At 42.6% G+C, this 21,720-nt stretch overlaps 2 protein-coding genes and 1 pseudogene across 2 annotated transcripts in view; all 3 read left to right on the top strand.

The window, feature by feature from the left end:
* Window positions 1-4,457: 4,457 nt before the first annotated feature.
* Window positions 4,458-4,859, top strand: LOC116611435 (aspartate and glycine-rich protein-like). The gene has a single exon (XM_032371767.2). The coding sequence runs from the start codon at window positions 4,458-4,460 to the stop codon at window positions 4,857-4,859; it is 402 nt and encodes a 133-aa protein (XP_032227658.2).
* LOC125561907 lies at window positions 4,860-7,217 on the top strand (annotated as a pseudogene).
* LOC5503420 (protein LTV1 homolog) overlaps window positions 7,076-21,720 on the top strand; it is a 29,824-nt gene continuing 15,179 nt past the window's right edge. The window contains exons 1-8 of the mRNA XM_032371768.2: window positions 7,076-7,224; window positions 7,316-7,453; window positions 7,796-7,821; window positions 9,479-9,638; window positions 11,652-11,739; window positions 15,892-15,992; window positions 16,226-16,266; window positions 18,349-18,530. Of these exons, the coding sequence (XP_032227659.2) occupies window positions 7,222-7,224; window positions 7,316-7,453; window positions 7,796-7,821; window positions 9,479-9,638; window positions 11,652-11,739; window positions 15,892-15,992; window positions 16,226-16,266; window positions 18,349-18,530 (739 nt within the window). The 5' untranslated portion in view covers window positions 7,076-7,221. The remainder of the gene's footprint in view (window positions 7,225-7,315; window positions 7,454-7,795; window positions 7,822-9,478; window positions 9,639-11,651; window positions 11,740-15,891; window positions 15,993-16,225; window positions 16,267-18,348; window positions 18,531-21,720) is intronic.

Below are 21,720 nucleotides of genomic sequence, written 5' to 3'. Positions count from 1 at the left end.
AGTTGGGTTTTGTGCTGTGGGGTAAATGTTTGTACGGTGGGGGAGGGGGCTGTATGTAGGTGTTTGTAGGGGGGGAAATTGGTTGTGGGGTAGTGTCTGGTGTAGGGTGTGACTGGTTGGTGTGTTGTGGGTTGGTTGGTATAGTCGTAGGATGCTATGGTGTGTATGTAGTAGGCTATGTGTGGAGGGGTAGATGTGTGTGTGGTGGGAAGGGGGTTGGGCTGTATGTAGGATGTGGTGTTGGAGGGAGCGCTGGTTGTGGGACTAGTGGCTGCTGTAGGGTGTGGTTGGTTTGGTGTGTTGTAGTCTGAGTAGTGTTGTGGCCATGGGGGGGAGGGGTGTGTGGTTTTGGTGTTGGCAGGGGTCTGGCTTGTGAAGGGTGTGTTAGATGTGTATATTTTAGGTAAGAGTGTAGGAAAGTGTGAGGGGGGGAGGATGTGTAGGTGTGTGGGGCTTAGGTGGGTGTTGTGTTGGTGTGTTGTGTTGGGGCTTGGAATAATCGTGGTGGGTTGTATGATGGCGTGGTATGGGTAAAGTGGGTATGGGGCTGTTTGTGGGGTGAGGGATGAGGGGGTGCTTGTTGTGGGGTAGGTGGGTGGTTGGGTGTGGGTGATGTGAGTAGGGGGTACTTGGGTGGTTAGCAAGGTATGAGGGGGGATAGAAAGGGGGTTGTGACATGTATAGAGCTGGGTGGTAGTAGTGGGTAGGTATGTTGTGTGGTAAGAATAGAATAAGATTTAATTTGTGAGAGGGATGTGGGTATGTATATGTTTGTACTATGTGTAGGAGGGAAGGTGGTTGTAGGTGGGGTGGTTGTGTGTGTTTTGGTCGTGTGGTGTTGGGGGAGTTGGATGGTGTGGGGGTCTGTATGCCTAGGGGTGGTGGTAGTGGCATGTTGGGGTGTAGTTGAGGTGTGTAGGTGGGGTAAGGGGTGTGGGGTACAGGGGAGGAGTGTGCTAGTGGTATGAGGTGGGTATGGGAGGGTGTAGGTAGTAGGGCGCGTTTAGTGGTAGGTGTGGGGAGGAGGGCTGGGTGGTGAGGTGTAGTGGGAGGGGGTGTGGGTAGTAGAGGGTTTGGGGGGTGAGGTGTGTTAGTGTGGCTAGGTGTGGGAGTAGGTGGGGAGTGTGGTGGAGGGGATCGGGGAGCTGGGGGGGACTGTAGTGTATTATGAGGTTGGTGGCTAGGGCTGGGTGGGGGGAGATAGATAGTAGGGCATCGAGTTGCGTGGGGGAGAGGTCGTCAAGAAAATTGAGGGTAGGAGATGTTGTGTGAGGGGGTGAGGCATGTTGGGGTAAAATATCATCTTCAATGTAGGAGGGGTCTGTATGATAAGGGGTGTTGGGTGTTGAGGTGTTAGAGTAGAGTGTGGGTGGATTGGGTTGTGGCAGTAGTGGTTAACACGTGTGGGCGTACAACAGGTCCTGTTGTGCCATAGCGACGGCGGGTGGAGGCTGTGGAGAGATTATAATGATGAGTGTAAGCAATGTGGGAGGGAGGGGGTTGTGTGTTGTTATCAGAGGAAAATTATGAAGGAGGTGAGGTGTGGGAGGGGGTACATCTTGGGATCACAGATTGTGATACAGCACTTTCCCCGTATGGTACATAACTTTTTGGTTTGGATCGGGTATTTGTACCAAGACGTAGGGGCCTAAACTGGTGTGGTAGTGAGGTGGGTGTGATCGGGCTCGGTGGCGTAAGTAGAAGAGGCAATGTTGACCGCAGACGTCGGAGGTGGGGGACTGAAGGCTCTGGGGGTTGAAGGTGACGGCGTCCCGGAGGCGGCACGCGGCGGCCAAGTGGGGTCCATAGACGTGGGGTGGGTCCCCATAGCTGTCGAACCATTTGCAGGTGTCGTGGGTAAAGAAGAGGGCTACCCAATGCTGTCCCGGTCGGGTGCTAGGGTCCGTGTTGGCGATGTAAGCGGACGGGGTGGGGACGTGGTGGGGGAGCTGCGGCAGACGGTCGGCGGGACGGACGCCTTGAAACAGGGGGGCCAGGGCCTCATCGGCCAAGGCCTTTTCGTTCAGGTCTTAGGTGTTCATGGGATGTCGTACACCAGCTGCCTTTGGGCATCGACTTGGACGGTCCGCTCAAGCTCGCCACCGATGAGTACCACTGAGCTATCGCGCCACTCTCTTGAAAAGTAGAAGTAACTACCGTATAGCCTTGTTTACCCAGCCTTATAAGGTATAGAGTAGTTATTCCTAGATATCTCGAGAGTGGCGCGATAGCTAAGTGGTACAGGCTTCGCTTCTCAAGCAAAAGGGCCAGGGTTCGAATCCAGGTAAGATCAACTAGGGACTTTTTCAGGGGTGTTAAGGTAAGGACGGTGGCATTAGGGGATGGGTGCACAGGGGTACAGGATATAAACGGCAGGGTCACAGGGGTGCAAGTTGGTAAGCGCTAGGTCATTCATGGGTAAAGGGTAGTTATGTGATTAGGTGTCATAGGGGTGTAGGTCAGTTAAGGATGGGTAGGCAGGGGTATAGGGGAGTTAGTGCTAGGTCATAGGGGTGTAGCTTAGTTAGGGGTTGGTACTCAGGGGTATAGGGTAGTAAGTGCTAGGTCAATGGGGTGTAGCCTAGTTAGTGGTGGGTACTCAAGGGTATAGGGTAGTTAGAGCTGGGTCACAAGGGTGTACCTTAGCAAGGGATTGGGTACTCAGGGGTATAGGGTAGTTAGTGCTAAGTCATAGGGTTTTAGCTTGGTTAGGGGTTGGTACTCAGGGGTATTGGGTAGCTAGAGCTGGGTCACAGGGGTGTACCTTAGCAAGGGATTGGGTTCTCAGGGGTATAGGGTAGTTAGTGCCAAGTCATAGGGGTGTAGCTTAGTTAGGGGTGGGTATTCAGGGGTATAGGATAGTTAGTGCTAGGTAGTAGAGGTGTAGTTTAGTTAGGGTTGGGTATTCTGGGGTATAGGCTAGTTAGTGCTAGGTCATAGGGGTGTAGCGAAGTTAGCGGTTGGTACTCAGGTGTATAGGCTAGTTAGTGCTGGTCATTGGGGTGTAGTTTAGTTAGGGATGGGTACTCACTGGTATAGGGTAGTTAGTGCTAGGTCATAGGGGTGTACCTTAGTTAGGGGTGGGTACTCATGGGTAAAGGGTAGTTAGTGCTATGTCATACGGGTGTAGCTTACTTAGCGGTGGGTACTTAAGGGTAAAGGGTAGTTAGCGCTAGGTCGTAGGGTTTTAGCTTGGTTAGTTGGTATTGGGTAGTTAGAGCTGGGACACAGGGGTGTACCTTAGCAAGGGATTGGGTAGTTAGTGCCAAGTCATAGGGGTGTAGTTTAGTTAGGGGTGGGTACTCAGGGGTATAGGGTAGTTTGTGCTAGGTCATAGGGGTGTACCTTAGTTAGGGGTGGGTACTCATGGGTAAAGGGTAGTTAGTGCTAGGTCGTAGGGTTTTAGCTTAGTTTAGGGGTGGGTACTCAGGGGTATAGGCTAGTTAGTGCTAGGTCATAGGGGTGTAGTTTAGCTAGGGGTGGGTACTCAGGGGTAAAGTGTAGTTATTGCTAGGTCGTAAGGGTGTAGCTTAGTTAGGGGTGGATACTCAGTGGTATAGGGTAGCTATTATTATTATAATGTACCCATATTACCTAGCTCTTGAAACCCTGTGCCTGTTTGAACCATCCGCTAAAACCCTGCACCTCCAAGACCAAGTCATTGATACCCTCTACCCCTGTGTACCCACTAATTCATAACTTGCACCCCTATGACCTAGTTCTTGATATCATTGACCCTTATTACCAACCCCTGAAACCCTGTACCCCTTTGATCAACTCTTGTTACCCTATACACCTATCAACTCACATACTAACTCACTTATCTTAACGTCCCCTTAAAGTCCTTATCTTAACACCCCTGAAAAAATCCCAAAGTTGATCTGAGCTCAAATCGCGCGCACTGATTGGCTCTTGAGGGGTCCGGTATCCTACGATCCGGACCCCGCGATACCGGACCGCTCACCTCCAAACCAAGAAAATGAGTCGATTTGTAAAATGGCTATCGAGAACTGGCTTTTAACTCCCGAGTTTATAGATCTTCACATTAAAATGGCATTCTATCTATAATTATTGACTTTACGAATCGAGAGCGAGGAGATGGAAGATGCTTTTGAAAGCACTAGGGATGTGACAGTGAAGACGACGAGATGGACGATGATGCTTGGAAAGACGAGGGCAGTGACAGTAAAGATGACGAGATGGACGATGATATGATTGGAAAGACGAGGGCGGTGATAAAGAAGACAACGAGATGGATGAAGATGATTGAAAAGACGAGGGCGGTGATAGTGAAGATGACGAGATGGACGATGATGATAGGAAAGACGAGGGCGGTGACAGTAAAGATGACGAGATGGACGATGATATGATTGGAAAGACGAGGGCGGTGATAGTGAAGACGACGAGACGGACGGTGATGATTGGAAAGACGAGGGCGGTGACATGAAGATAACGAGATGGACGATGGTGATTGGAAAGACAAGGGCGGTGACAGTGAAGATGACGAGATGGACGATGATGATTGGAGAGACGAGGGCGGTGACAGTGATGATGACGAGAAGATTGACGATGATGAATGGAAAGACGAAGGCGGTGACAGTGAAGATGACGAGATGGACGATGATGATTGGAGAGACGAGGGCGGTGACAGTGAAGATGACGAGAAGATTGACGATGATGAATGGAAAGACGAAGGCGGTGACAGTGAAGATGACGAGATGGACGATGATGATTGGAAAGACGAGGGCAGTGACAGTGAAGATGACGAGATGGACGATGATGATTGGAGAGACGAGGGCGGTGACAGTGATGATGACGAGAAGATTGACGATGATGAATGGAAAGACGAAGGCGGTTAGAGTGAAGATGACGAGATAGACGATGATGATTGGATAGACGAGGGCAGTGACAGTGAAGATGACAAGATGGACGATGATGATTGGAGAGACGAGGGCGGTGACAGTGATGATGACGAGATGGACGGTGATGATTGGAAAGACGAGGGCGGTGACAGTGAAGATGACGAGATGGCGATGATGATTGGAGAGACGAGGGCGGTGACAGTGATGATGACGAGAAGATTGACGATGATGAATGGAAAGACGAAGGCGGTGATAAAGAAGACAACGACATGGACGAAGATGATCGAAAAGACGAGGGCGGTGACAGTGAAGATGACGAGATGGATGATGATGATTGAAAAGACGAGGGCGGTGACAGTGAAGTTGACGAGATGGACGATGATGATTGAAAAGACGAGGGCGGCGACAGTGAAGATGACGAGATGGACGATGATGCTTGGAAAGACGAGGGCGGTGACAGTGAAGATGACGAGATGGACGATGATGATTGGAGAGACGAGGGCGGTGACAGTGATGATGACGAGGGTAAAAGTGACAGAAAAAAAGCAAAGAAACGCCTCACTGCCTTTGAAGTATCTCAAATTATAGTAGAGAAAAGCATATAAACTTGCATCGAGCTATTTGCGGAAAAGCAAACAAACGAAGGAAAGACAGACTTGGCAGAATTCATTATCAACCGTGTCCATAAAGTTGTAGATGAGGCCTTAGAAACAGCTTGGGAGCTGGAGAATGCTTCAAAGACTCACGAAAGAGCCTCGAAGACTAGAATCGATATTTTAAGGGACTGTCAGGGAGGAGAATGTGTTAATGGTTGCTTTGGGAATGGATCGAGTGGGTGTGGGGCAGAGAGTGCCGAGTGTCTTTTTCTTAACGATTTCCGGTGGTCGCCTGTCATTATACCGTGGCATGACCTATTACTCCTACTACTTGTTTGGTAAAATGTACTCAACCGGAAAATAAAAATTTCACGCTTGACGTTACTATAGCAGCAGCTTTTATTCAATGCGATTGTTGCAGTATGCCATAACAATAAAAATGTTCAATATTTTGTGCGTTGCCCTTTCTTTTTAATTATCAAGGCCAACCGTTTTGGCATACTTAGAATCAATTTATCAATGTAGGACGCATCCCAAGAGCAAATAGTGGAAATGACACGTGGAAATGTTGCCGGCTCTAATTTCTTTGCACCCTCGGCCATGCGCACCTCGGCCTTCGCGCGCGCACAGGGTTCCCAATATTCGAAAATAAAACATTTCCGAATAACCCACAATGAGTGCCGGCTAGCAGTTCATTAAAGTCTTTTACAAAACATTAACCGCACAGACAGATCTTTTTTAGTCGAAGTACCTTCCTTTCTCGCCTCTAAATACTTATTTCCTTCCAAGTTCATCTTTCTTTGAACAGTCCTAACAAAAATGTCAGTAGTGTTGATCCCCGCCGACTGAATTTGCCCTCTCGTTTGCCCGGGGTTATGTATATTGCGCGACACCCGCCTCCATGGCCGTGCACTCAGCTTACAAGGCCTTCCGCCTTTGTTTTTTGGGCGTTTCCGTCTTCTTTACGTGAAAATCTTCTTTTTCGATGCGAGAAACATGCCATGCAGATATTTGTTATTTTGGCAACCTCTGATAAAGGCATTTTTAAATCGCATCTCAGATGCTTAACTTAAGTCCATATTTCAGGGTATTTTTTCTCTAACTTTGACGCACTGTTATTTCTGTACTAAAACATTATATTTTGTGACGAAAACAAACTTAAATAGCTTTGATGAACGCTAATTGTATAACAGAACACCTTCTAATTGCTAAATATCTACAAAAGTTTCGCAAGAAACCAAAAAATTGGCATTTTAGCAAAATACCATTTTCAGACAATCAGCGACAAAACTGTTAAAAATTTTAACGCCTAAAATGCAGAAAATCAAAATTATGTACCATAGTGACTTTGATATCCTCCCCTCCCCCTCCCAATCCCCCCTTTCCCAAATCAATGCTGGATTCTTTAACTAACAACCCTAGACAGCAACTTTGAATGGGAGGGGAGGGAAGTGTGAGTAATAAAAATTTCCCATATTGTAAATTATTTGAGAACGACTACTTTTTAGATGTCGTTTTAAATAGGTTTTGTCGCTGATTGTGGGTACTGGCCCGGGCTGTGTATGCTATTATCTTATGAGACATTTAATATGATACATCTAATATGATACACTTCAGGATGCGTACTTAAAGTACCCAGGTTTGTGAGATGGCGTGACAAGCCGCTGAGAAGCATATCGCGGTCCCAACAACATGGCGCAATTCAAAATGGCGGACACCGAGAAGTGATCTTGTTTTTAAAAAAGCCAAACAAAGTAACGAAAATGGTGTGTTTTCGTATAAATCGTGGCTATTGTGATCAATCATTCGAAAGTCCATTGTAAAAGAAACTTAACGAACCTTGCCTTTTCTTTGTAGGGAAAGAAAAAGAAGCCTTTTATCGACAAAAAAACAGCACATAGTTTCCAGGTCGTTCACCGAAGTCAAAAAGACCCTTTGCAAGCTGACGAAGACAGCTCCAAACGGGTTCTTGTGCCAATTGACTCTGTTGCTCAGGTAAGGCACGTCCCTAGATTGATCTTTTGCGTAGTATTTGGGATATTGCGTTATAAGACACTTTTTATTAGATAAAAAAAAAGAAAAAAACACGTGGTCTCTTCATATGTTTCGTTTGTTTGTTCGAATGTCCCTCTCTTGTTATATTGATATACCGACCAGAGAGCAACTGCAGAATACCCGTCCACAAAGAGTTAACAATGAGACTTCACACCTCGATTTCTATAGAATGAGGCAGTAAATACAAGGAAAATGCAAATAAGTGGACTGGTATTCTGCAGTTTAGCCCCGACCAGTGTATCGTGGTTGCTTTTACATCCACTCTTTTCTATGTTATTAAAGGCATGTGCTGACCAAGCTGAGAAATCGTGAGTACCTTTTTTATTTATTTGCTGGTTACAAATGTTTCTGTTTGTTAATTAATATTATCAAAATAATAATTGTTTGAAAAATTTAGATATTCAATTGCTGCATGAAACATTCATTTTTTAAAGCCCCATTGGCAACCAAAGCGATTGTTGTTGTTTTGAAATAGCGCCCTTGTCTTGTGAGCGATTTGATTGGAGGACTATAATATGCATAATTATTCACTACCGACTCTCGAGGTGTGTGTTTCATCTTGTTTTCGCTGGTGAAGAAAGCCACATTATGGACGACAAGAACATGACGTAACAAAGAAATGACTAAGCCATGCGTGCTTCAGGATAAGGATAATTGACAAATAAAGCTTTATGTCTTCGGGAAGGATGTTGGTTTATTCCATGCAATCACTCAAACTCGAAACTATTCTTTGTTTTATAACTGATAAGTACTATAACCTGTAATTAAAACTCTAGGTTAATAACCATGAAGCGAGAAGTCGTGGAGAATATAATATGCCAAACACATAGGAAGTATATATTTCACTATGATTTGCAAATTCGACTCACAGCAAAACTTGCATTTTCAAGGTTGACCTTTGAACCGAACCTGCTATTTTCATTCCCTCTATACAGATGTGAATAAGTGGCTCAGAGTCTGAAAAACTTTGACTTCCAGGATAACTAAACCCAAATTCCTTTGTAGTCGTCGTGATCGTTATCATGCAATGCATGCAAGATTGCCTATAGGCAAGATACTGGCATCGACACGAACGCAAAAAAGCAAAGATTGTTCTTATCTTGTGTTAAATATTTTCATAAAATGCAAAAGGAATTTAGTATTGTTCTTGGACTTCAGTGAATGATTTATACAAGTTTCACGAACCTTTCTACATACTTCAATTTCCTGTGACCTTCGGCTCGAGGTAGTAAAACCGCTTTCATATGACATCGCATAAATGCCATCATATAGATAAATCTTAGAATTATTTGCCAGGTATTGTTGTAAAACAATAAAGTAATAACTATTAAAAACTTTGAGCTCCATATCAACGATTTTAACACGATTTTAACAGTGATAGAAGAGGTTTCTTAAAAGTTTGAAACAATTTGTGGACTTTCTATTTTAGCGTAGCGCTAAAATTGAGCCTCGATCTGATGCAGTCTTGGTTGCTTATGGGCCTTTAACTCCACAAGTTAACAGGCGAAATCTGGAGAAGTGGACCTAATTTTTCTGGGGGGATGGGGAGGAGGGAGTGAGTTTTCTAATAAAAATCTGAAAAAAATATTAAGGCATTTGCAGTATCTCCAAGGGACGTTTATAGTCGGATTTGGCTACAAAAAAGTCTACTTATGAAAACGATCATGAACGATTTTTAGATAGGATTATGAGAATACGGAATTGTATATCAGCCCCATATTCCCGCATGTCCCTTATAATGTGAAGTAATTTATAGGGATTATGAGAATACGGAATTGTAAACCAGTCCCATATTCCCGCGTGTCCCTTATTACGTGAGGTAATTTGATAGGGTACATGAGGTAATTCATAGGAATTAAAGTGAAGGAATTTTAAAGTAGTCCATATTCACAAGCATCCCTTGTATGTAAGTCTGTATTTGAGCAAGTTCTACTGTATTTATGTTTTTTTTGTCTCAATGAACAGGGAAACTTCAATAAGCAAAGTTGAACAGCAGCTGGAGTATGGCATCCACTTTGAAGATGAATATGATTACATGCAGCATCTAAAGACACGTACAGACTGCACATTGGAACCACTACCAAGCAATGTCACAGTTATTGAGAATAAGAATGTTACCAAGGAGGTAAGAAGTCGACATAGAAGATTTTTTATTGCATAACCTTAATTCATTATTGATGATCTATGTACATAATTTGCAAGTAATAATAGCTATGTCACAGTTATTGAGAATAAGAATGTTACCAAGGAGGTAAGAAGTCGACATAGAAGATTTTTTATTGCATAACCTTAATTCATTATTGATGATCTATGTACATAATTTGCAAGTAATAATAGCTATGTGCATGTGCAAATGTGCCAATTTATGCTCGGATGGACCGTCTTTAAAAAATGACGCTAGCGTCCTTTTGAAATGCAGGCCCGCCACTTGCCTGCTGGTGTGCTTCTTAAGATATACCTGCTAAACACCTGGTAGTGTACCTTGACGGATGCCCGCCACTTGCCTGCTGATGTGCTTCTTAAAGATATATTGGCTAAACACCTGGTAGCGTACCTTGACGGATGCCCACAACTTGTCTGCTGGTGTGCCTCTTAAGATATACCTGCTAAACACCTGGTAGCGTACCTTGACGGATGCCCACAACTTGTCTGCTGGTGTGCCTCTTAAGATATATCCGCTAAACACCTGGTAGCGTACCTTGACGGATGCCCACAACTTGCCTGCTGATGTGCCTCTTAAGATATATCCGCTAAACACCTGGTAGCGTACCTTAACGGATGTTCACAACTTGTCTGCTGGATTCTTTTTAGAAAAGGCCCACTAGTGTATTTTGGGGAAATCTCTGCTAAATACCCACTAGCATGCTTTTAATGACAGGCCCTCTGCGCTGGGCTTAAAAATGCCTGCTTTTGTCGATTTTGAATTTGTGTAGTTATCATTGAGAAGGCAACACTACTTTCTCAACGTCACAGGGCGAAAAGAAAAGAGAAAAATCCGAAAGGGAATATGAACGAAATCAAGAAAAGAACTTAAAAAGGGGAAGAGAGAAACGGGAAGAAAAGAAAATTTTGCCAGAAGATGTTAAAGTCGAGAGAAAAAGTGGCAATTGAAGAAGGTTTGTAAACGAGCCAACAAAAAAGCCAACAACTGCAATGCTAGCAAACCTGACGAGCGTTTGGATTTGAATAAGGTAACATCTAACACATTAAAAAACAGAATGGCTAAGAAAAGAGCAGACGGTAGAGGGCTTTATGGACGCTAGCAGGCATTGTACAGACAGTACAGAGCTTTATGGACGCTAGCAGGCATTGTACAGACAGTAGCAAGCTTTATGGATGCTAGAGGGCAATGTACGGACAGTAGCGAGCTTTATGGATGCTAGAGGGCAATGTACGGCCGGTAGTGGGCTTCATGGATGCTAGCGCGTGTCAGGCGGATGGTATAGCTGGCCTAGTGGATGACAGTGGGCCTTATGGGCGCTAAAGGGCATTGAGTGGACTGCAGCAGGCATTACTCAAATATGAACACCCGGTGGGCTTCTGAGAGACACAAGCAGGCTTCAAGAGACATCCAAGAGGAAAACGGATGCTAAAGGGCTTCTGGCACAGTAGCAGGTGCAAAAAAGGACAACATCAGGCCAAATCTATGTTTGTTTTGCAGTGGGCACCAACATCATGCACATCATGCCTTATATGGAAACGGAGACTATTACCATGAGACAGAGACAAAACAGGAAATTACCATGGCAACCCCAGAAAGTCTCAGTAAACACTCTTTCATTCTTCAGTAGAGAATGGGTTAACTCAAGATAGCAACCAGCGCTACTAATGACCACCATGTGATCACTCCTGATAGCAACTTGCTCTACTAATGACCACCTTGAGATCACTCCTGATAGCAGCCTGCTCTACTAATCACCCTTGTGATCACTCCTTATAGCAACCTGCTCTACTAATGGCTTAAATTACAAAATCTCAATTAAATTGTCACTCTTTAACACAGCTTTAACTGTATGACAAATCAGGCAAAATTGTCATGTTCCTGAAAATAAATATGCTGCAAAATATAAAGATATGGTGTCAACTTGAAATCTATGATGACTTGTGATTGTGCTAGCTTTTGTATCCATTCTTTCAGTTTGGAAATGTCAAGCTTCCTTCAGAAGTCTTTGCATCTGGATATGAACAGGAGGAAGGATTGCTGAATCTTGCGGCTCCTGCACCCGGTAAGATAAAGAAAAACAAAAATTACTGTAGGATGTGATACTTATCCGTAATGTCCTCAAATTCAGCACACACAGTACTAGACATCCTCATCTCCAACACTGCCCCATTCATAAGCATACAGGTAGCCACTGCAACAATTATTTCAACTGTGTAATATACTGTATTCTCTGTAATATATTTCTAGGTTTTCTTATGGTATTATTGTTGTTGAAAAAAGGTATAAGACTGATATGAATTTATTTAAAAAATAGGCCCACAAACGTGCATGTAGCTACTGTGATCATATTTGCATATTAAATATAATCATAAGAATGCTCCAAGCGAATAAGAATAAGTGATAATACAATTAGTAGTTCAAACGCTTTTTATTTGTAACAACAACATTTGGGCTTATAATATCAACAATAAAAAATTAAAATTGTGAAGAGCGGTTTCTTTGTTTTCTTTTTTAAGTACTACAATATCAACTCTCTGCGATACTAACAATTCCAGAGGATAAAACTACTAAGCTAATTTTTGTTTAAAACAAAAACGTAAACAACAACGTCTATCAGCTAAACTTGGTCTACTGGTAATAAGAAAACTTACTGTAGTTTTCACAAAACTGGCGATTGCATCGCTAAAGCTAGTGAAGTTCACTAGTTAGTACAAACAACCTACCCAGACGTTTTTACACTCATTTATCTTGCCGATAGCAACTAGACTGCAGTTCCGAGTGGTAGAAATTATACAAGAAGCCTGGTAGAATTGTCTACCACTGCCTGTATTCCTTTAGCATGGAGAAGCAACTCTTTTAACTCACGGATGCTTAGTTCTGAAAAAGGCGTTTTGACATCTATTGTTTTCAGAAAAGTGGCGCTTTTATAACGGTTTATGGTAAATTAGTGTATATGTGATCAATGCAAGTTTTGTTATCTGTAGTGTATCATGGTATTAACTGTCTGTATTGATTATCTCTTACTAAAACATTATACAAAGAAGCCCTTTCCAAATTGTTTAACCAGTTAACATTAAAATCCCCAATAAGTATTTTCAATTGTGTCATTAAAGGCATACTTAAGATTTCACCTATAGTGAGACAAAGCTGACTTATTGTGATATTAGGTGAGCGATATGTTGCTATAACAGTTATATGTGGAACTATCATAAATCTGATCACTGTCACCTCTATACCATTTTGGTTATGGCAATAAGGATACCCAGTGTAATGCATGTACATCTTATAGGTCTTCATCCACTAAGTGTAATACATGTACATCTTATAGGTCTTCATCCTTTTAGTGTAATACATGTACATCTTATAGGTCTTCATCCTCTTAGTGTAATACATGTACATCTTATAGGTCTTCATCCTCTTAGTGTAATACATGTACATCTTATAGGTCTTCATCCTTTTAGTGTAATACATGTACATCTTATAGGTCTTCATCCTCTTAGTGTAATACATGTACATCTTATAGGTCTTCATCCACTAAGTGTAATACATGTACATCTTATAGGTCTTCATCCACTAAGTGTAATACATGTACCTCTTATAGGTCTTCATCCTCTTAGTGTAATACATGTACATCTTATAGGTCTTCATCCTCTTAGTGTAATACATGTACATCTTATAGGTCTTCATCCACTAAGTGTAATACATGTACATCTTATAGGTCTTCATCCACTAAGTGTAATACATGTACCTCTTATAGGTCTTCATCCTCTTAGTGTAATACATGTACATCTTATAGGTCTTCATCCTCTTAGTGTAATACATGTACGTCTTATAGGTCTTCATCCTCTTAGTGTAATACATGTACATCTTATAGGTCTTCATCCTCTTAGTGTAATACATGTACATCTTATAGGTCTTCATCCACTAAGTGTAATACATGTACATCTTATAGGTCTTCATCCACTAAGTGTAATACATGTACCTCTTATAGGTCTTCATCCTCTTAGTGTAATACATGTACATCTTATAGGTCTTCATCCTCTTAGTGTAATACATGTACATCTTATAGGTCTTCATCCTCTTAGTGTAATACATGTACATCTTATAGGTCTTCATCCTCTTAGTGTAATACATGTACATCTTATAGGTCTTCATCCTCTTAGTGTAATACATGTACATCTTATAGGTCTTCATCCTCTTAGTGTAATACATGTACATCTTATAGGTCTTCATCCACTAAGTGTAATACATGTACATCTTATAGGTCTTCATCCTCTTAGTATAATACATGTACATCTCATAGGTCTTCATCCTCTTAGTGTAATACATGTACGTCTTATAGGTCTTCATCCTCTTAGTGTTATACATGTACATCTTATAGGTCTTCATCCTCTTAGTGTAATACATGTACATCTTATAGGTCTTCATCCACTAAGTGTAATACATGTACATCTTATAGGTCTTCATCCACTAAGTGTAATACATGTACCTCTTATAGGTCTTCATCCTCTTAGTGTAATACATGTACATCTTATAGGTCTTCATCCTCTTAGTGTAATACATGTACATCTTATAGGTCTTCATCCTCTTAGTGTAATACATGTACATCTTATAGGTCTTCATCCTCTTAGTGTAATACATGTACATCTTATAGGTCTTCATCCTCTTAGTGTAATACATGTACATCTTATAGGTCTTCATCCTCTTAGTATAATACATGTACATCTCATAGGTCTTCATCCTCTTAGTGTAATACATGTACATTTTATAGTCTTCATCCTCTTAGTATAATACATGTACATCTTATAGGTCTTCATCCTCTTAGTGTAATACATGTACATTTTATAGTCTTCATCCTCTTAGTATAATACATGTACATCTTATAGGTCTTCATCCTCTTAGTGTAATACATGTACATCTTATAGGTCTTCATCCACTAAGTGTAATACATGTACATCTTATAGGTCTTCATCCACTAAGTGTAATACATGTACCTCTTATAGGTCTTCATCCTCTTAGTGTAATACATGTACATCTTATAGGTCTTCATCCTCTTAGTGTAATACATGTACGTCTTATAGGTCTTCATCCTCTTAGTGTTATACATGTACATCTTATAGGTCTTCATCCTCTTAGTGTAATACATGTACATCTTATAGGTCTTCATCCACTAAGTGTAATACATGTACATCTTATAGGTCTTCATCCACTAAGTGTAATACATGTACCTCTTATAGGTCTTCATCCTCTTAGTGTAATACATGTACATCTTATAGGTCTTCATCCTCTTAGTGTAATACATGTACATCTTATAGGTCTTCATCCTCTTAGTGTAATACATGTACATCTTATAGGTCTTCATCCTCTTAGTGTAATACATGTACATCTTATAGGTCTTCATCCTCTTAGTGTAATACATGTACATCTTATAGGTCTTCATCCTCTTAGTATAATACATGTACATCTCATAGGTCTTCATCCTCTTAGTGTAATACATGTACATTTTATAGTCTTCATCCTCTTAGTATAATACATGTACATCTTATAGGTCTTCATCCTCTTAGTGTAATACATGCACATTTTATAGTCTTCATCCTCTTAGTATAATACATGTACATCTTATAGGTCTTCATCCTCTTAGTGTAATACATGTACATCTTATAGGTCTTCATCCACTAAGTGTAATACATGTACATCTTATAGGTCTTCATCCTCTTAGTATAATACATGTACATCTCATAGGTCTTCATCCTCTTAGTGTAATACATGTACATTTTATAGTCTTCATCCTCTTAGTATAATACATGTACATCTTATAGGTCTTCATCCTCTTAGTGTAATACATGTACATCTTATAGGTCTTCATCCTCTTAGTGTAATACATGTACATCTTATAGGTCTTCATCCACTAAGTGTAATACATGTACCTCTTATAGGTCCTCATCCACTAAGTGTAATACATGTACCTCTTATAGGTCCTCATCCACTAAGTGTAATACATGTACCTCTTATAGGTCCTCATCCACTAAGTGTAATACACGTACATCTTATAGGTCTTCATCCACCAAGTGTAATACATGTACATCTTATAGTTCTTCATCCTCTTAGTGTAATACATGTACATCTTATAGTCTTCATCCACCAATAGAAATACATGTACATCTTAAAGGTTCACATCCACTTAGTGTAATACATGTACATGAATATCTTATAGGTCCACATCCAGAGTGGGATCCAGATATCGTTGCTGCACTTGATGATGACCTTGACCTTGATGAAGATAGTAATATCTTGGATGATGACTTTATTTTTAAGGTAAGAACCTTTTTGGAAATGCTTGTGTTTATTGATAAGATTATAATATTTGCATTAAGATTTGCAAAAAATAAAAACAAATAAACATCACAAAATATTATAATGAAATATGGTTAGGTAAGTATTTTTTGTGTACTCATATTTCTGCTATGAAATGATGAAATATTGTGTAGGTACTTACTAAACTTATCAAATATGTGTAAAAATCATACCCTGAATAATCTTGTTTTCAGGCAAATGCTCCTTTTAATGAAGCAGCTGATGAGGATGAAAGGTAAGCGGAGATGTTGCTAGAAGATATGGGCAGCTCTTCCCGGGATTCATTTCTAATGAGTTACAGTATACTATCAACGGCTTTGCCCCCCGCAAACGTGTCAGTTGATCATGGACATGTATACTATGTAGAGATGAACCTATGCAAGCTAGGGGACTTTGAGATATCAAATGCTGTCTATGGTTCATGCATCCAGCATAAAAATGCCTATTACAACAGCAAACATTTTGCATTACCAACTTTATGCCTAATTAGTGGCATAAAACTTCCCCAACAGTCTACAACAGCAAAAATTTTTTTATTGTGCTGGATTCAGTTTATTTGTTTGCCAGGTACAATAGAACTAAATATAATAAAAACAGGAAAATATGGCAAGGTGAGGAGCTTACTGAGAAACCATAAGAGATTATGCGAGCCATTAACTCTCAGAAAATATAAAGATTACGAATGAACAATAATTACAAAATGTATGCAGCGTGCAAGCAAAACAAACATTCACGGAAGGATTCAAGACTTTGTAAGCGTGGAAAATACAATGCAATTCTACTTAGGTCTCCTTTTCTGAGGCGTAGCTGTTACCTCTTCCCAGGCCTGATAGTAGAATCCTGTAAATTTGAAATAAAAACCGTTAAAGACAACTAAAGTACAATTCAGGTCGCTGACACAAACTGATCTATCAGTCTGTCAGAAGTAATCCAATCTGGATCCAATCAGTGTGAAATTTATAGCGAAAGGCATGATGGTTAGGTGTGTCCTCTCCCTTTCTGTATGATGGTAAGGTGTGTCCTTCCCCTTTCTGTATGATGGTAAGGTGTGACCTCCCCCTTTCTGTATGATGGTAAGGTGTGTCCTCCTTTCTATATGATGGTAAGGTGTGTCCTCCCCCTTTCTGTATGATGGTAAGGTGTGTCCTTCCCCTTTCTGTATGATGGTAAGGTGTGTCCTCCTTTCTATATGATGGTAAGGTGTGTCCTCCCCCTTTCTGTATGATGGTAAGGTGTGTCCTCCCCCTTTCTTTATGATGGTAAGGTGTGTCCTTCCCCTTTCTGTATGATGGTAAGGTGTGTCCTCCCCCTTTCTGTATGATGGTAAGGTGTGTCTTCCTCCATTCTGTATGATTGTAAGGTGTGTCCTCCCCCTTTCTGTATGATGGTAAGGTGTGTCCTTCCCCTTTCTGTATGATGGTAAGGTGTGACCTCGCCCTTTCTGTATAATGGTAAGATGTGTCTTCCCCCTTTCTTTGTGCTATTGTCCATGTTCTGTCTCTGTCTGGTTACTAACTTCGCTCAGCAATTCTCTGACCAAGAATACACAGCGTTACATAGGCAGCACACACTTTACAAAGACAGAGGACCCTAGCTTGGTTGCCTAGATCTCCAGGTTTTCACTTCTTTACAAATCATAACCATGATCAATTAGGTTGTCAACACTGACATTTAAATCAAGCATTCCTATTCAGGTACAATTGTTGCCTCTCTATTTAGGCTAATTGCTGTGACAATAGGAACACCTGGACGATTTTGTTTGTACTAAGTGATATTATGAATCTCGTGATCCACTATGTTTTTTTTGTGTTGATACATTTATAAAACAGAAAAGCCCCCCAAGGTATGTTAGACACACATGAAATATACCATCTCACTTTTACTTCAAATAGACATTACCTCAATTTGAAATGAGAAGAAATCTCAATTGTTCATTATAATAAAAAACACACCCTAGGAATGCATAACATTATTCAAAGATGCCTCTATCAACTTGGTATGATTCACTTTGTGCTTAACAGTCCTTGGATGTTGCTTGGTTAAGAAATTTCATGTTTAGTTTATTTGAAGAAGATTTTAAAGGCATTTGAAAATATACATACACAACTTTTTTGTGGACCTTAATAGAAGTGCAGAGAGGAGTTTACTTTGATAAAAATATTGCTAGAAGTAATAATACTTGTATAAAAGTATTGAAGAAGTTATGTGCTCTATATGGTATCTAATCTAAGTGAGTTGTGGCCTTTACATTTTTCAAGTAGCTTGGGCCATTTTTTTTATTCACCTGTTATTGACAATCGTGTTACTTTTCTTTTAGTGATGATGATGATCTGATCAGGAGTGATAAAGAATTTGATGATAATGATGATGAGAAATATTTTCCATTGGATGGGGAGGCAGATGATGATTCACATGGAGGGTTGTCTTTTGATGACGAGGAAACTAAATCCAGATTCACAAGTTATTCAATGACATCATCTGTCATTCGAAGAAACAAAGGTACATATGTTTTACACAATTACAGTAGGTGTCCATAGGAAATAATTTTTAACTCATGAATACTTGCAGAATTATTGGGGGAACTTCTGTGTTACTTGATTGTCGGATGGCTTGATGGTCGGATGTCTGGATCAATTATCTGTAAACTTTTTGTGCTTTGTTACTTCTGGTTAAAGCTTAGTAGCTAAAAAGGGGCTTTGTTATCGACCTGTGACTGCTCCGGTCAGTACATATAGTCGTAAAATGTTTTTTTTCAAGAAAGTGAAGAAACTTCTCGGTTTGTCAATAGATCATTTACTGAAAATGATGAAGAAGTCCTAGTATAAACAGTGTTGCAACGAGTGGTAATGAAGATAACAGGTACAAGCTTAAGACTTACAATAAAGTAGTGAAGACGGCGATAAGAATATCTTCCGATCAAAATACAAGATGGCCGATTACAAATAACTGGTCATCGGTAGTGCTGAAACCACGGTACGGTTTAAAAGCCTTCATCCCCCAGTCCGAGAAACTGTAGGTCACTAGTGTTCTCGAGTTGAAGGTGCGCAGACTCAGCGTACCCATGTGCCCGTTTAAAGCTCGTAACGTTTGGGAGGTGATAAGTTGGGGTCCTCCTCTTCACCGTTGGCAGCACTGGCCGGCATTCCTCTCTCAAGGCAGAAGGTCGTCTTTGGGGGGACTGGTGCCTTTGCTGTGATGGACGGTGAAGCAGGCGTAAAGGTATGGAGGAACCGTCTATTACGTGAGGTAAGCCGTCACGAGCCATCCACCTTGACCCGGTACTGGTCGTGACCTAACGAGTCAACCAGGACAACCCTTAGCGATCCCACTTTTTGGGATGTGGCCCTTGCTGGTTCTGTAAGAGGACTCTCTCGCCGACGGAGAGGGGGCGAATGGGGTGAGAGTGGGCTCGTAGTGCTTTGGGTGGTGCGGGTGAGGCGGGTACGGAGGACGTCCTCTTTGGCTTTCCATGCCACAAGCCATAGTGGTCTAACATTGGGGTTAGAAAATTTCTCTAGGCAGTTGACAAATGATAGTGTGACACGTAGAGGTTTTCCGGAAATGATTTGGGCAGGTGAGAGGTTGCTGTCAGCGTTGGGGGTATTGCGTAACTGCAGTATGGCGCGTAGGAAGCAGTCGTGGTCAAGCGAGCCGGTGGGTCCTGTGTTGGACATTAATAGACACTTGGCAGTCTTCACCGCTACGTCTGCCCTGTCGTTATAGACTGTGGGAAGCTGACAGAAGATAGGCGGTGTCTTATCCCCCATGTGTAATCCTCTGCTGATGTGGACATAAACTCCGGGCCGCAGTCACTAGAAAGCTCGTCTGGAACCCCGAAAGTAGCAAAGAACGAGCGTAGGTGGCGTATCAGGCCAGCCGAGCCTGCAAGGTTAGTTCCTGGAGAAGTGATCGCAGATGATGAGGTAGTGGCGCCCACTGAAGTCGAAGAAGTCCATGAAGACTGTTGAACGGGGTAGGCGGCGGCGGCGATGGGATGGGTTGGGTAGCGGCTTGTGACAGGGCGTTTCTGTTGCAGTCTGCGCATCTTGCCCTTTCACGGATATCCTGGGTCATACCAGGCCAGTAGACGATGGCTCATGCACGCTGTTCCATGGTGGAGGTACCTTGGTGAGTGGCGTGTAGGTGTTTCAGGACTTGTTGGCAGAGAGAAGGGGGTATTACCACGCGATCCTGGTAGAGGAGGATACATTCTGCATAGAGGGAGTCAAGAATGGTCCTGAGACCTCCAAGGTCCAGGTTGGGACAGGTCATGCCCACCTCCTCGGTACTGCAACGACTTGGAGCCATGACTGCGGACTCTGCATCGTCTGACAAGCTCTGCGGTGCTTGGCTGGAGTGGAGCCCCAAGCAAGATGGCAAGGCGGCGTCTGCTGCGTGGTTACTCTTGCCTGTTAGATGTGTGATTTTGAAGCGCCAGAAGAGTGTGTGTTGTTTAAGGCGAAATAGGCGAGTGTTCATTATTGCCAGTTGCCAGTGTCTCGGAGACATCCTCGGTCGTAAAGTCGCAGTGTGACAAGGAACACTCCTATTGTCTATTGTCCTCCACCAGTGCTCCGTGAGGTCACTGTTGTAGTGGATCATGTCATCCAAGCAGCACTCTTTTTATTCAACCTCTGCTAGCACAGCGTCAAACCGGCATTTGTAACCATCCCCCGATGATAGAAAGCCTCCTGGGGCTGTGATGAAGGATGTGAGATGGCGGTCAGACTCGGGACACTGTGATACCCGTTCTGGGCGTCGACATGTGACGGTTTTCCACTGGTCTTTGGGAATGCGCTGTGTGAGGTGGAATGATGACTCCATGGCGAATGTCTCCCTTAGAGAAAATTTGTTGAGCGTTGACAGGTCCACAGTGCGATGGGGCGAGCCATCGTTCTTGCAAGTGATCACCATTCTGTGGCTCCAGGTGACAGGCTGAGGCTGATTGGTTGAAGCTCGTTGCGCGAGAAGCCGCACACGAGGATCTCTGTGAGTGACCACAGATCTTATTGCGCTCCTGTGCCTGCGATGGCAGTTACCTCTGCCTGGAGAGTGTTGCTGTTGAGGTTGTTGCTGCCTCTCCGTGGGTGGGTGATTGTGACCGGGGCGCATGGATGATTGTGAAGACGAGCTCTGCGCCATTTCCCTTTAGAGAAGATGTGGAGCTCCAGTGTCTTGATGGTGGCATGTGTGCTCCTTTTGGCCATATGGTGGCTGTGAATAACCTGAAGGTGTGGCGGCACTCTGGGCATGTGGCCTCCTTGGCGCGGTCTGTTGGCGAGGGGATTGGGGGTGTGGTGGCGAGTCCTGCTGGCTGTTGTTGCTGTGATGGGAAGGCGGATGTGAAGGGCGATGGTAGGGCGTTTCGTGCCATCTCCTTGCCTTCTACCAGTGCTATGACCTCGTCAATGGGTTTATCCAGGATATGGGTGGTACCCCTGACCTCTCTCCGGACGTTGTTGTCGAGAGGTCATTGAGGATGCCGTCGCGGATGATTGCGTCTGTGTTGTCCACGGAGCGGCCACACGTGCATCGGGTGCTGTATGTGGATGTTTCTGCTTTTCCTCGCACTTTAGCCGCGAAGGCCCGGAAGGGTTCATCGCATTCCTGCCTTAGCTGCAGAAGGTCCGTGCGTAATACCGAGGTAGCAACAGGTATAACGGCTAGGGATCACATATTTTCTAGGAGA

Source organism: Nematostella vectensis, chromosome 4, assembly GCF_932526225.1.
Source record: "Nematostella vectensis chromosome 4, jaNemVect1.1, whole genome shotgun sequence".
Lineage (NCBI taxonomy): Eukaryota > Metazoa > Cnidaria > Anthozoa > Actiniaria > Edwardsiidae > Nematostella > Nematostella vectensis.
Note: the sequence above shows the minus strand (reverse complement) of the source record. Positions and strands in the feature narration are given on the sequence as shown.